Below are 14,580 nucleotides of genomic sequence, written 5' to 3' on the forward strand. Positions count from 1 at the left end.
TGGGATTGGGGGCATGAACCTCCAGGTTGGGGAAAAGGAGGTGGGGAGGGGGTGGGGCGAAAGACTCATCCCCTGTTACCGAGGGGACATGGAGAGGGTGAGCCTAAGTTCTGCCCCCTCCCGCGAGGGGGGCAGGTGAGAAAGGAAAGGGGGCTGCTCAGTCCCAAGGGGGGGCTGGGGCGATGCTTGGCCTCCCTTTTGCTGATGCGGGGAGGGGTCTGAGTTTGGGGTCTCAACACTAGATGAAAGGAAAAAGCACCTGCTCCCGCTGCCCCCAAATAACTCGGGGCAGGTTGCTGGCAAAACACTTTAATTAGAACAGATTTGTAACGGGGGGGGAGGGGAGAGACCCATTCAGCCGTGGGGAGCCTCTTCTCCCCCGGGCAGGGGCCCTAGCCCGAGCGGAATCGGGCCCCACGTTTGAGGAGAATCGGCCCGTAGGGCTCGGCCTGGTCTAGCTGCAGGAACTGGAGCCCGCAGAGAACTGCAAGAGAGGGGGGAGGAGTTAGGGCTGATGCCAACACACCCACCAGGGCTCACCTACCAGCAGGGCCCCACACCCACGGGGGCTCACCCGGTCAGTAGGAGGCAGCAGGGCCCCACACCCACTGGAGCCCAACCCAGTGGCAGGGGGCAGCAGGGCCCCACCCCCACGGGGGCTCACCCAGTCAGTAGGGGACAGCAGGGCCCCACACCCACTAGAGCCCAACCCGCTGGCAGGGGGCAGCAGGGCCCCACTCACCGAGGCAGAGGTAGAAGATGCGGCTGGCGATGCTGCGTGAGGTCGTGGTGGGCACCAGGGACCGGAAATCTGTCTCCCCGACCTGCTCCAGCTCTGCGGCCACCAGCCTGGAGGGGAGACAGAGCTAGCGTAGAACCCAGGAGTCCGACCCCCCCGCTCTCCCCCACCCTGTGCCAGGCCCCGGCCCACCTGCGGATGTACTCCAGTGTGATCAAGTCTCTGTCAGGGGGCAGCTCCAGGCTGACTTCAGGCAGCTCGGGGACGATTGGCAGGGCCTCCTCGGGCTCCGGCACCAGCCTGGGGACAGGGCAGAGGGTTAATGGGGGTCCTGGGGGGCTATACCCCTGCCCCCCCATTGGGGTCTCACCTTCTCTCCTCAGGGGTCACCAGGCTGGGGCGTGGCACCTCCTCCTCAGTGGTCTCCAGGGAGATCTCTGCGGGGGGCCAGGAGCAGGGGTTGGTCAGTGCTGACTGCCACCAACACTGCCCTTGCTGGTGTAGGGGAGAGATGGCCCCAGAGCCCCTCCCTGGGGCACAGTGCCCCCTCCAGCTCCCTCCCTGCACTCCCAGGTGAGCCCCCTGACCATGTCCCTACAGCGCGGCCCCCCAGCCCCCTCCCTGGGGCACAGTTCTCCCTCTAGCTCCCTCCCTGCACTCCCAGGCGAGCCCCCTGACCATGTCCCTACAGCGTGCGCCCCCTCCCTGGGGCAACGGTCCCCCCTCTGGCTCCTTCCCTTGAGCCCCCGACCATGTCCCTACAACGCAGCCCCCCTTCCACCGAGCCCACTTGGTCCCCTCCTTGTGGCATGGTGCCCCCAGCCAAGTCCCCTGTCCACCTCCCTGCAGAATGTCGCCCCCCCCCCACATGAGCAACTCACCTGAGGAGACCATCACAGGGATGCTGGGCTCTAGGGCCTCACGTGCAACCTACAAAAGAGGGGGACACTCACAGCCTGGGAAGGGGAGTGGGGTCCAGTGGTTAGAGCAGGGGGCCTGGGAGGCCGGACTCCTGGGTTCTCTCCCCGGCTCTGGCAGGAGAGTGGAGGCTAGGGAATAGAGCCAGGGAGGGGGGCTGGGAGGCCGGACTCCTGGGTGCTCTCCCGGGCTCTGGGTGGCCAGTGGAGTCCAGGGGTTAGAGCAGGGGCTGCCAGGGGGCCCCAGGTACCTCCAGTTCGCTGATTGGCTCTTCTTTTCTCTCCTCCTCGGCCCAGAGCGCCGCGTAGTCCACAGGCTGCAGGACGGCGCAGCGCTGCCACAGGGCGAGCAGCTCGGGGGGCAGCCAGCCTGGGGGCACAGACAGGGTGAGGGGGGTAGGGACCCAGCGCGGGGACCGAGGGAGCGGGGGGGCACTCACCATATGTGGGGGCTCTTAGCAGCTCCGCTGGGGTCCTGCGCTGCCGGGCTGGCACCTCCACCACCACCTGGAGCAGAGACAGATGGAGTGGGGGGGCTGGGAGCCAGGACGCCTGGGTTCTCTCCCAGCTCAGGGAGGAGAGTGGGAGTTAGTGGTTCGTGCCCGAGGGCTGACACTCGCCGGGGGGCTTGGACTCGCCAGGGGGGCCGGGACTCACCAGGGGGACTGGCACTCACCAGGGGCTGGGACTCGCTGGGGGACTGGGACTTGCCGAGGGGCCGGGACTCACAGGGGCCGGCACTCGCTGGGGGACTGGGACTTGCCAGGGGGACTGGGGCTTACCGGGGGGCCGGGACTCATCAGGGGGACTGGCACTCACCAGGGGCCGGCACTCGCCGGGGGACTGAGACTCGGCAGGGGGACTGGGGCTCACCAGGGCGGCCGGCACTCACCAGGGGGCCTGGGACTCGCCGGGGGGACTGGGGCTCACCGGGGGGACGGCACTCACCAGAGGGACTGGGACTCGCCAGGGGGCAGCACTCGCCAGGGGGACTGGGACTCGCCGGGGGGCCGGGACTCATCAGGGGGACTGGGACTCACCAGGGGGCCGGCACTCGCCAGGGGGACTGGGACTCACCAGGGGGGCCGGCACTCACTGCGGGGACAGGGACTCGCTGGAAGGCTGGGACTCGCCGGGGGGACTGGGGCTCACCAGTGGGGCCGGCACTCATCGGGGGGACTGGGACTCGCCGGGGGGGCCGGGACTTGCCAGGGGGCAGCACTCACCAGGGGCCGGCACTGGGCCCGCACATCCAGGATCTGTTTCTTGAACTGGTCCCGTGGGATCTGGGTCACCTCGTCCAGGAAGCGGAGCTGGCGCCGGGGGGTGCGCGGTGGAGCCGGTTCGTACACGGCCAGTTCCAGCTGTGGGGCGCAGGGGGGCATGGGTGAGCCGGGGGCACCCTGCCCAGGAGAGGCCATCGGCTGGCCCAGGCCCCCTACTTACCTTCGGGCTGCTTGGGGGGCGCGTCACCCTGGGGGTCACAGCTGGGGATGGGGGAGGGGGTGGCAGTCCTGGCTCCCTCGGGGGGCTCAGCTCTGTGGGGCAGAACCCAGAGCAAGAGTTAGAGGCTGGAGACCCCCCTCGAACCTTCCCCCCCTCATGCCCCACACTCACCGGGGGGTGGGGGTAGCTCCTCCTTCGGCAGCCGGGCCAGCTCCTCGGGCAGGATGGGGGTCTCCACCTCGGCTGGGAGCTCCTCACCCACCCTATGGGGAGAGACGGTAAGACCCCGACCCCCATTCCCTGCCCCCGGCCAGCCCCATCCAGGTGCCCCCTAGACGGGAAAGACCCCGACCCCCATTCCCCGCCCCCAGCCAGCCCCACCCCGGCGCCCCCTAGTGGGGAAAGGCCCTGTGCCCCATTCCCTGCCCCCAGCCAGCCCCACCCCGGTGCCCACTAGAGGGGAAAGGACCCAAGCCCCCCAGCCAACCTCACCCCGCCCTGTGGCTGGTGTGCCCTAGAGGGGATGCTCCACGCCTGCTCCCTTACCGGGTTGGGGGTGACAGTCTGGCCGTGATCTCGGCCTCCCGGGCTCTCATCTCCTCTTCCAGCTCTGGAGGGGAGAAGGAGGCGTGAGATGGGGCTGGGGTGGCGGGATGAGCCCCTTGCCCCCCCTCCCCAGCCCCCCAGGATCCCTGTGGCCTCCCCCACCTTCCATGGGGAGTCTCCTGGGGGGGGCGCGGGGTGAGGCGGGGGGCAGGACGAAGTCCTCCTGCTCGGCCAGCAGGTCGATCTCGCGTGCCGTGATCTCCGGGAGGTCACGCTCGCCCTGTGCGGGGGGAGAAAGGGAGTGTCACATTGTGGATATGCCCCCCCCACGTCCCATATCCCCTATAACCCTACGCTGAGATCCCAGCCCCCCAAGGCCTGGTTCCCCTAGGCTGCCCCCGATCCCAGACCCCCATAATCCCGAGATTCCCCCACATTTCCGCCCAGATCCCAGCCCCCATGGTTCCCCCCACACCTCGATTTCCAGCAGCATGATGGGCTCCACCTCCTTCATGGTGATGATTTCAGGGGACACAACCGTGATGGGGGGTGCTTCTGGGTGGGGTGAGAGAGGGGGTGAGCTGAGGATTAACTCCCACCCTGTTTCCCACCCACCCCCACAGAGCCCTGGGGAAATGTGGGGGGGCAACGACATCAGACCAGATCTTGGGGGCATTAGAAAGGAGGGTTCGGGGGGCCAGGGAGACTAGCTGGGCTGGGCGAGCCTGGGGTTACTGGTTACACTGGGATGAACTGGGAGTGGGGCACCGGGTACAGTAAGATGGCTTTACTGGGGTTATACTGGGCCACTGGTTACATCAGATATGTGGGGGCCCTGGGCTTACTGGTTATACTGGGACAGTGGGTATACTGGTTACACTGGGATACCAGCTGTACTGGGCTACTGGCATTGCTAGGTTACACTGGTCACTGCCGACATCACCAGCTACACTGGGAAGCCAGAATGTCCTGGTTATACTGGGACACAGTGGTTACTGGTTATGCTGGGACACGGTGGTTACTGGTTATACTGGGAAGCTGTGGTTACTGGTTAGAGTAGGATACGGGTTGCACTGGGACTCCATCCATACCATCCCCCCTTCCCCACAACCCACAGACTCACCTGCCCTCCTGCGCCGGGGGGATGGGGCTGGTCTCTCTGGGGGGGTGGGAGCCTCCAGAATACATCGAATCTGGGGGTGAAGCAATGTCACAGGTCAGCCCCATCCCCCCATGACCCCAGAGGGGAGGCCTGGAGGGGGAGACAGGCTGGGGGGGCATCATTGCTGTTGCAGTGGGATGGGGGCATGGGCAGCACAGGCACCGGGGGCACATGAGGGATGTCAGTGGGGCTGGGCAGGCAGAGTATGGGGGTACCTGTGGGATGTCAGTGGGGCTGGGCAGTCGAAGTATGGGGGGTACCTGTGGGATGTCAATGGGGCTGGGCAGGCGGAGCACGGGGGGGGCACCTGTGGGATGTCAGTGGGGCTGGGCAGCGGGAGTACAGGGGGTACCTGTGGGATGTCAATGGGGCTGGGCAGGTGGAGTATGGGGGGCACCTGTGGGATGTCAGTGGGGCTGGGCAGGTGGAGCACGGGGGGGCACCTGTGGGATGTCAGTGGGGCTGGGCAGTCGGAGTATGGGGGGCACCTGTGGGATGTCAGTGGGGCTGGGCAGGTGGAGTATGGGGGGCACCTGTGGGATGTCAATGGGGCTGGGCAGGCGGAGCATGGGGGGGCACCTGTGGGATGTCAGTGGGGCTGGGCAGGTGGAGTATGGGGGGCACCTGTGGGATGTCAATGGGGCTGGGCAGGCGGAGCACGGGGGGGCACCTGTGGGATGTCAGTGGGGCTGGGCAGCGGGAGTACAGGGGGTACCTGTGGGATGTCAGTGGGGCTGGGCAGGTGGAGTATGGGGGGCACCTGTGGGATGTCAATGGGGCTGGGCAGGCGGAGCACGGGGGGGCACCTGTGGGATGTCAGTGGGGCTGGGCAGCAGGAATACAGGGGGTACCTGTGGGATGTCAGTGGGGCTGGGCAGCGGGAGTACAGGGGGTACCTGTGGGATGTCAATGGGGCTGGGCAGGTGGAGTATGGGGGGCCCCTGTGGGATGTCAATGGGGCTGGGCAGGCGGAGCACGGGGAGGCACCTGTGGGATGTCAGTGGGGCTGGGCAGCGGGAGTACAGGGGGTACCTGTGGGATGTCAGTGGGGCTGGGCAGGTGGAGTATGGGGGGCACCTGTGGGATGTCAATGGGGCTGGGCAGGCGGAGCACGGGGGGGCACCTGTGGGATGTCAGTGGGGCTGGGCAGCGGGAGTACAGGGGGTACCTGTGGGATGTCAGTGGGGCTGGGCAGGTGGAGTATGGGGGGCACCTGTGGGATGTCAATGGGGCTGGGCAGGCGGAGCACGGGGGGGCACCTGTGGGATGTCAGTGGGGCTGGGCAGGTGGAGTATGGGGAGCACCTGTGGGATGTCAATGGGGCTGGGCAGGCGGAGCACGGGGGGGGCACCTGTGGGATGTCAGTGGGGCTGGGCAGCGGGAGTACAGGGGGTACCTGTGGGATGTCAGTGGGGCTGGGCAGGTGGAGTATGGGGGGCACCTGTGGGATGTCAATGGGGCTGGGCAGGCGGAGCACGGGGGGGCACCTGTGGGATGTCAGTGGGGCTGGGCAGCGGGAGTACAGGGGGTACCTGTGGGATGTCAGTGGGGCTGGGCAGCGGGAGTACAGGGGGTACCTGTGGGATGTCAATGGGGCTGGGCAGGCGGAGCACGGGGGGGCACCTGTGGGATGTCAATGGGGCTGGGCAGGCGGAGCACGGGGGGACACCTGTGGGATGTCAGTGGGGCTGGGCAGCGGGAGTACAGGGGGTACCTGTGGGATGTCAGTGGGGCTGGGCAGGTGGAGTATGGGGAGCACCTGTGGGATGTCAATGGGGCTGGGCAGGCGGAGCACGGGGGGGCACCTGTGGGATGTCAGTGGGGCTGGGCAGGTGGAGTATGGGGGGCACCTGTGGGATGTCAATGGGGCTGGGCAGGCGGAGCACGGGGGGGGCACCTGTGGGATGTCAGTGGGGCTGGGCAGGTGGAGTATGGGGGGCACCTGTGGGATGTCAGTGGGGCTGGGCAGGTGGAGCACGGGGGGGCACCTGTGGGATGTCAGTGGGGCTGGGCAGGTGGAGTATGGGGGGCACCTGTGGGATGTCAATGGGGCTGGGCAGGCGGAGCATGGGGGGGCACCTGTGGGATGTCAGTGGGGCTGGGCAGCGGGAGTACAGGGGGTACCTGTGGGATGTCAGTGGGGCTGGGCAGGTGGAGTATGGGGGGCACCTGTGGGATGTCAATGGGGCTGGGCAGGCGGAGCACGGGGGGGCACCTGTGGGATGTCAGTGGGGCTGGGCAGCGGGAGTACAGGGGGTACCTGTGGGATGTCAGTGGGGCTGGGCAGGTGGAGTATGGGGGGCACCTGTGGGATGTCAATGGGGCTGGGCAGGCGGAGCACGGGGGGGCACCTGTGGGATGTCAGTGGGGCTGGGCAGCAGGAATACAGGGGGTACCTGTGGGATGTCAGTGGGGCTGGGCAGCGGGAGTACAGGGGGTACCTGTGGGATGTCAATGGGGCTGGGCAGGTGGAGTATGGGGGGCCCCTGTGGGATGTCAATGGGGCTGGGCAGGCGGAGCACGGGGAGGCACCTGTGGGATGTCAGTGGGGCTGGGCAGCGGGAGTACAGGGGGTACCTGTGGGATGTCAGTGGGGCTGGGCAGGTGGAGTATGGGGGGCACCTGTGGGATGTCAATGGGGCTGGGCAGGCGGAGCACGGGGGGGCACCTGTGGGATGTCAGTGGGGCTGGGCAGCGGGAGTACAGGGGGAACCTGTGGGATGTCAGTGGGGCTGGGCAGGTGGAGTATGGGGGGCACCTGTGGGATGTCAATGGGGCTGGGCAGGCGGAGCACGGGGGGGCACCTGTGGGATGTCAGTGGGGCTGGGCAGGTGGAGTATGGGGGGCACCTGTGGGATGTCAGTGGGGCTGGGCAGCGGGAGTACAGGGGGTACCTGTGGGATGTCAGTGGGGCTGGGCAGGTGGAGTATGGGGAGCACCTGTGGGATGTCAATGGGGCTGGGCAGGCGGAGCACGGGGGGGCACCTGTGGGATGTCAGTGGGGCTGGGCAGGTGGAGTATGGGGGGCACCTGTGGGATGTCAATGGGGCTGGGCAGGCGGAGCACGGGGGGGGCACCTGTGGGATGTCAGTGGGGCTGGGCAGGTGGAGTATGGGGGGCACCTGTGGGATGTCAGTGGGGCTGGGCAGGTGGAGCACGGGGGGGCACCTGTGGGATGTCAGTGGGGCTGGGCAGGTGGAGTATGGGGGGGCACCTGTGGGATGTCAATGGGGCTGGGCAGGCGGAGCATGGGGGGGCACCTGTGGGATGTCAGTGGGGCTGGGCAGCGGGAGTACAGGGGGTACCTGTGGGATGTCAGTGGGGCTGGGCAGGTGGAGTATGGGGGGCACCTGTGGGATGTCAATGGGGCTGGGCAGGCGGAGCACGGGGGGGCACCTGTGGGATGTCAGTGGGGCTGGGCAGCGGGAGTACAGGGGGTACCTGTGGGATGTCAGTGGGGCTGGGCAGGTGGAGTATGGGGGGCACCTGTGGGATGTCAATGGGGCTGGGCAGGCGGAGCACGGGGGGGCACCTGTGGGATGTCAGTGGGGCTGGGCAGCAGGAATACAGGGGGTACCTGTGGGATGTCAGTGGGGCTGGGCAGCGGGAGTACAGGGGGGTACCTGTGGGATGTCAATGGGGCTGGGCAGGTGGAGTATGGGGGGCCCCTGTGGGATGTCAATGGGGCTGGGCAGGCGGAGCACGGGGAGGCACCTGTGGGATGTCAGTGGGGCTGGGCAGCGGGAGTACAGGGGGTACCTGTGGGATGTCAGTGGGGCTGGGCAGGTGGAGTATGGGGGGCACCTGTGGGATGTCAATGGGGCTGGGCAGGCGGAGCACGGGGGGGCACCTGTGGGATGTCAGTGGGGCTGGGCAGCGGGAGTACAGGGGGAACCTGTGGGATGTCAGTGGGGCTGGGCAGGTGGAGTATGGGGGGCACCTGTGGGATGTCAATGGGGCTGGGCAGGCGGAGCACGGGGGGGCACCTGTGGGATGTCAGTGGGGCTGGGCAGGTGGAGTATGGGGAGCACCTGTGGGATGTCAATGGGGCTGGGCAGGCGGAGCACGGGGGGGGCACCTGTGGGATGTCAGTGGGGCTGGGCAGCGGGAGTACAGGGGGTACCTGTGGGATGTCAGTGGGGCTGGGCAGGTGGAGTATGGGGGGCACCTGTGGGATGTCAATGGGGCTGGGCAGGCGGAGCACGGGGGGGCACCTGTGGGATGTCAGTGGGGCTGGGCAGCGGGAGTACAGGGGGTACCTGTGGGATGTCAGTGGGGCTGGGCAGCGGGAGTACAGGGGGGTACCTGTGGGATGTCAATGGGGCTGGGCAGGCGGAGCACGGGGGGGCACCTGTGGGATGTCAATGGGGCTGGGCAGGCGGAGCACGGGGGGACACCTGTGGGATGTCAGTGGGGCTGGGCAGCGGGAGTACAGGGGGTACCTGTGGGATGTCAGTGGGGCTGGGCAGGTGGAGTATGGGGAGCACCTGTGGGATGTCAATGGGGCTGGGCAGGCGGAGCACGGGGGGGCACCTGTGGGATGTCAGTGGGGCTGGGCAGGTGGAGTATGGGGGGCACCTGTGGGATGTCAATGGGGCTGGGCAGGCGGAGCACGGGGAGGCACCTGTGGGATGTCAGTGGGGCTGGGCAGGTGGAGTATGGGGGGTACCTGTGGGATGTCAGTGGGGCTGGGCAGCGGGAGTACAGGGGGTACCTGTGGGATGTCAGTGGGGCTGGGCAGCGGGAGTACAGGGGGTACCTGTGGGATGTCAATGGGGCTGGGCAGGCGGAGCACGGGGGGGCACCTGTGGGATGTTAGTGGGGCTGGGCAGCGGGAGTACAGGGGGGTACCTGTGGGATGTCAGTGGGGCTGGGCAGGTGGAGTATGGGGGGCACCTGTGGGATGTCAGTGGGGCTGGGCAGCGGGAGCACAGGGGGTACCTGTGGGATGTCAATGGGGCTGGGCAGGTGGAGTATGGGGGGTACCTGTGGGATGTCAATGGGGCTGGGCAGGTGGAGTATGGGGGGTACCTGTGGGATGTCAATGGGGCTGGGCAGCGGGAGTACAGGGGGTACCTGTGGGATGTCAGTGGGGCTGGGCAGGTGGAGTATGGGGGGCACCTGTGGGATGTCAATGGGGCTGGGCAGGCGGAGCACGGGGGGGCACCTGTGGGATGTCAGTGGGGCTGGGCAGGCGGAGCACGGGGGGTACCTGTGGGATGTCAGTGGGGCTGGGCAGCGGGAGTACAGGGGGTACCTGTGGGATGTCAGTGGGGCTGGGCAAGTGGAGTATGGGGGGCACCTGTGGGATGTCAATGGGGCTGGGCAGGCGGAGCACGGGGGGGCACCTGTGGGATGTCAGTGGGGCTGGGCAGCGGGAGTACAGGGGGTACCTGTGGGATGTCAGTGGGGCTGGGCAGGTGGAGTATGGGGGGCACCTGTGGGATGTCAATGGGGCTGGGCAGGCGGAGCACGGGGGGGGCACCTGTGGGATGTCAGTTGGGCTGGGCAGCGGGAGTACAGGGGGTACCTGTGGGATGTCAGTGGGGCTGGGCAGGTGGAGTATGGGGGGCACCTGTGGGATGTCAGTGGGGCTGGGCAGGTGGAGTACAGGGGGTACCTGTGGGATGTCAGTGGGGCTGGGCAGGTGGAGTATGGGGGGCACCTGTGGGATGTCAATGGGGCTGGGCAGGCGGAGCACGGGGGGGGCACCTGTGGGATGTCAGTGGGGCTGGGCAGGTGGAGTATGGGGGGCACCTGTGGGATGTCAATGGGGCTGGGCAGCGGGAGTACAGGGGGTACCTGTGGGATGTCAATGGGGCTGGGCAGGTGGAGTATGGGGGGTACCTGTGGGATGTCAATGGGGCTGGGCAGGTGGAGTATGGGGGGCACCTGTGGGATGTCAGTGGGGCTGGGCAGCGGGAGTACAGGGGGGTACCTGTGGGATGTCAGTGGGGCTGGGCAGCGGCGGCTCCATCACCCCGAAGAAGGGGTCGGGCGCATCCTCTAGGGCCGCCATCAATAACAGGTTGTCGGGGAGCAGCAGCCCCGGCCTGGGGGTAAATGGGGGTCAGAGCCCAGAGAGAGAGAGTGACCCCCCCCAAAGACCCCTGCTCCCCTCACAGCCCCCCTGGCCCCCACACAGCCCTCCTGCCTCCCCCCAAAGCCCCCCCGTCCCCCGAACTGGTCCCCACAATCTCACCTGGACCTTTTCCTACCCCCCACTGAGCCCCCAACCCGCTACTGAGCCCCCCTCCCTCTACTCCCCTCCCCCACTAATCTCCTCCTCTGTACTGACCCCTCACCACTGCTACGCTCCCCCCATGGCCTCTCCCTTGCCAATTGGCCACCCACCTCCATACTGACGCCCCTACCCGGGGGAGGGGTTCCAGGCATATCCTAGGTGCTATGGGGGTTCAGGAGTGTCCCAGGGGTTATGGGGGGCCCCAGCCCTCTCCCCATGACTCACTGTTCAAGGTCCCCCATGTCGATGCGGATCTGCTGCTGGGCCCTGCTCAGGCGCTCCAAGGTGTGCTGGATCTCCTCTGCGGGGCAGGCAGGGGGTGGAGGTGAGACAGGGGGCTGAATCTTCTCTGGGGGGCAGGCAGGGGGTGGGGGTGAGATGGGGGGCTGCTTCTCCTCTGCGGGGCAGGCAGGGGATGGGGTGAGATGGGAGGCCTGGATCTCCTCTGGGGGGCAAGCAGAGGGTGGGAGTGAGATTGGGGGGGCTGGATCTCTTCTGGGGGGCAAGCAGGGGGTGGGGGTGAGATTGGGGGGCTGGATTTCTTCTGGGGGGCAGGCAGGGGTGGGAGGTTGGAGGGCCTGGAGTTCCTCTAGACGGTGGGGGTGAGATCGGGGGTTGGAGGGGATACACAGCAGGGGGATAACTCTAGACCACCCCCAGGGCTTGTCTACATGGTGTTTTAAACTAGTTCCTAAACCCAACCCAGGCTCAGTTGGAAGTGAATTAAGGGCATCTACATCCCCTTCTGCTAAACTGCTTCAGTATCGTACCCCGAACTCCACTGGGGCCATTGCTGAGTGCAGCTCTGGCTGCCTGAATCTGCATCAGTCACCTCACCATCGATGGCTCTTAATCCAAATTAAGAGCATCCACACACCTATTTAGCTAAACCAGTTTCACACCAATTTCAGGTGGAGGCTAGAGTTGGATGGGAAATTGATTTTTGGAACTTTTCAGCAAATTTAAATATTTTTGGGGGGGTGGAAATGGGGGGGTCCGAGGGGTTGTTCCCCAAAATCTGGCGCTTAGTGAGAGGTGTCTCACCAAGGGGGTGAGAAGTGGGAGCAGGGGGCCTTGAAATTGGAGTGGGACGCCTCTGGGGGGCATGACCCCCCCAATTGAGAGTTGTTGCCTTGGCAACATCACACCAGCTGTCTCTCCATTCCCCCAACATGCCCTCCCAACCCTCCTGCTGGGCTGAACTGGGGAATGGAGGCGGTGGGGCCAGCTGGGATGGTGGGGTTTTTTGGTGGGCACTCACCGATGAGGTAGTGGCACTGTCGGCTGTAGACCCGCACCACCCCATACTGCAGCTGGGCAGAGAGATAGAGGGAGAAGCGGGGCCGGGGGGCAGAGGGCGTGGGCGGTGGGGCCTGCACCAGAATGTAGGACAGGATTTCTTCGCTGCGCCGACCCGTGCCAATGGGAACGAGAGAGAGCGAGTCAGTGCTTCTATCCATCCTCCTCTTCATCCCTCCATCATCTTCATCCTTCCTTCCTTTCCTCCACCGTCCTCTTCATCCCTCCATCCATCCACCATCTTCATCCCTCCTTCCATTCCTCCATCCACCCTGCTCTTCATCCCTCCATCTACCCCAGCCATCCACCCTCTTCATCCCTCCTTCCATTCCTCCATCCACCCTCCTCTTCATCCCTCCATCTACCCCAGCCATCCACCCTCTTCATCCCTCCTTCCATTCCTCCATCCACCCTCCTCTTCATCCCTCCATCCACCATCTTCATTCCTCCTTCCATTCCTCCATTCACCCTCCTATTCATCCCTTCATCTGTTCCATCCATCCACCATCTTCATCCCTCCTTCCTTTCCTCAACCGTCCTCTTCATCCCTCCATCTACCCATCCATCCACGCTCTTCATCCCTCTTTCCTTTCCTCTGTCCACCCTCCTCTTCATCTCTGTCCGCCCCCACCCATCCATCTCTCCCTCCATTCTCTCCATCCATCCCTCTTTCTCCCACCCGTCCTCTAGATCCTACCCTCGTCCATCCCTCCCGCCCTCCATTCCCGCTCCATCCATTCAATCTCCTCCCCCCGACATCCATTTCTCCTCCTTCCTTCCCTCTCACCACGACACCCACCATGTTTGGGGCACATTCACTTTCAAATATTCCCTCTTCACCAGCTTGGTGCCACCCGTGGCTGCCAGCCTGGGATGAGGGAGAAGGGGGTTAAAACGAAGGTGGTGAGGTCAACTGCCCCAGATCCCCCCAATCCACCCACCTGGATCCCCAGAATAGATACACCCCCCGTATTCCCCCTTGGCCAGATCATGGCATGAGGGGCATTACCAGATGGTGGCAAAGCGGCCTGTATGGCGCTGCAGGACATTGGGGTAGTAGAACATGGTGGTGCTGGGCTGGGGGAGCTAAGGGGACCCCCAAAACAGCCTCCTCAAAGACCCTGCAACCCTGTATGAGGCTCCTCCACTACTGAAATGGGACGTTCACAAATCCTACAGAGTCAATAGGACCCTGAAAAACCCTATAGATTCAGCTGAACTCCCAAATATCCTGGATTCTGCAGCACCCCAGGAATCTTATAGAGTTAGTGGGACCCCAAAATATTGCAAATTGTGTGGTAAATCCTTAATAAATCCTATCAACTGTTGTTGTTTTTTTGGGTGGAAAACAGAGATTTTTTTGTTCCACTGTTGAAACAAGTCAAAATTCAGAGGCAGAGTAATTAAATAAAACCAACTTGTTAGCAGCTAATGAATGGATAGCTAAATATTTTGCCTGAAGCGTCAAGATTTTAAAACCTACTGGGTGACACAAATAGATGACTTTTTATAGAAAAAATAATTAACACTTGGGGTTAATGAGAGGAAGAAACATGTTAAATATTAACAGAGGGGTTTGGTTATTGAGATGGGTCAGCTGGTGCTGGGGATAAAACCTGCCCAGGGGAAGGGAATTTGGCATTTAACTCGGAAGCAATTAATTAGGATATTAAAAATGAATTATGGGATTTAATTAGAGGGATGAGGATATAGGGTTAAAATGAGGCTGGTGAAGGGAAATCAGATGTGGATTTCCTTGTCTAATAAAGAGCAAACTCTAATTAATCATTATATGAAATAGTAATGCTGTTGCTTAATTAGGTTAATTAAAAAGGAGGAGGAAGTTGTGTTAAAAATCACATGGGCAATTGGAAGCAGATTTGAATCCTTCTCTTAATGAGGAGCCAACTAATTAACTGTGATGTTAAAAAAAAGATTAACGACAGAGAACAAAATTTACCAACGCTATTAATGAGAGTAAAAACACTGGAAAGGGATACTATGAATACATTAATTAAGAGATGTGTAATTATTGGTGCTATTAATACATTAGTGATGTACGATGAAGAACAATAGAAAGTAACAGTAATATGAATAAATTAATTGGGAATTTGGACAATTAACAGTGCTGCTAATCGGTTAATGATGTAGAGCAACTAACACTTTTTAATACATTAATTAGGGCAATGAACAATTAGAGTTGCTTTTAATAAAGCTTGGGAACAGG

At 63.4% G+C, this 14,580-nt stretch overlaps 1 protein-coding gene across 1 annotated transcript; it reads right to left on the reverse strand.

Moving 5' to 3' along the window:
- Positions 1-392: 392 nt before the first annotated feature.
- Positions 393-13,418, reverse strand: REC8 (REC8 meiotic recombination protein). Its single transcript, XM_065414152.1, has 19 exons — positions 13,363-13,418; positions 13,153-13,221; positions 12,316-12,458; positions 11,280-11,355; positions 10,749-10,863; positions 4,772-4,841; positions 4,124-4,203; positions 3,811-3,928; positions 3,649-3,712; positions 3,274-3,365; positions 3,103-3,194; positions 2,883-3,020; positions 2,097-2,163; positions 1,908-2,026; positions 1,621-1,669; positions 1,110-1,176; positions 932-1,039; positions 743-849; positions 393-484 (listed from the first exon to the last, which is right to left on the reverse strand). Exons 1-19 carry the CDS (start codon positions 13,416-13,418, stop codon positions 393-395), a joined length of 1,722 nt encoding a protein of 573 aa, XP_065270224.1.
- Between the last annotated feature and the right edge of the window lie 1,162 nt (positions 13,419-14,580).

The sequence above is a fragment of the Emys orbicularis genome, chromosome 12 (genome assembly GCF_028017835.1).
Source record: "Emys orbicularis isolate rEmyOrb1 chromosome 12, rEmyOrb1.hap1, whole genome shotgun sequence".
Lineage (NCBI taxonomy): Eukaryota > Metazoa > Chordata > Testudines > Emydidae > Emys > Emys orbicularis.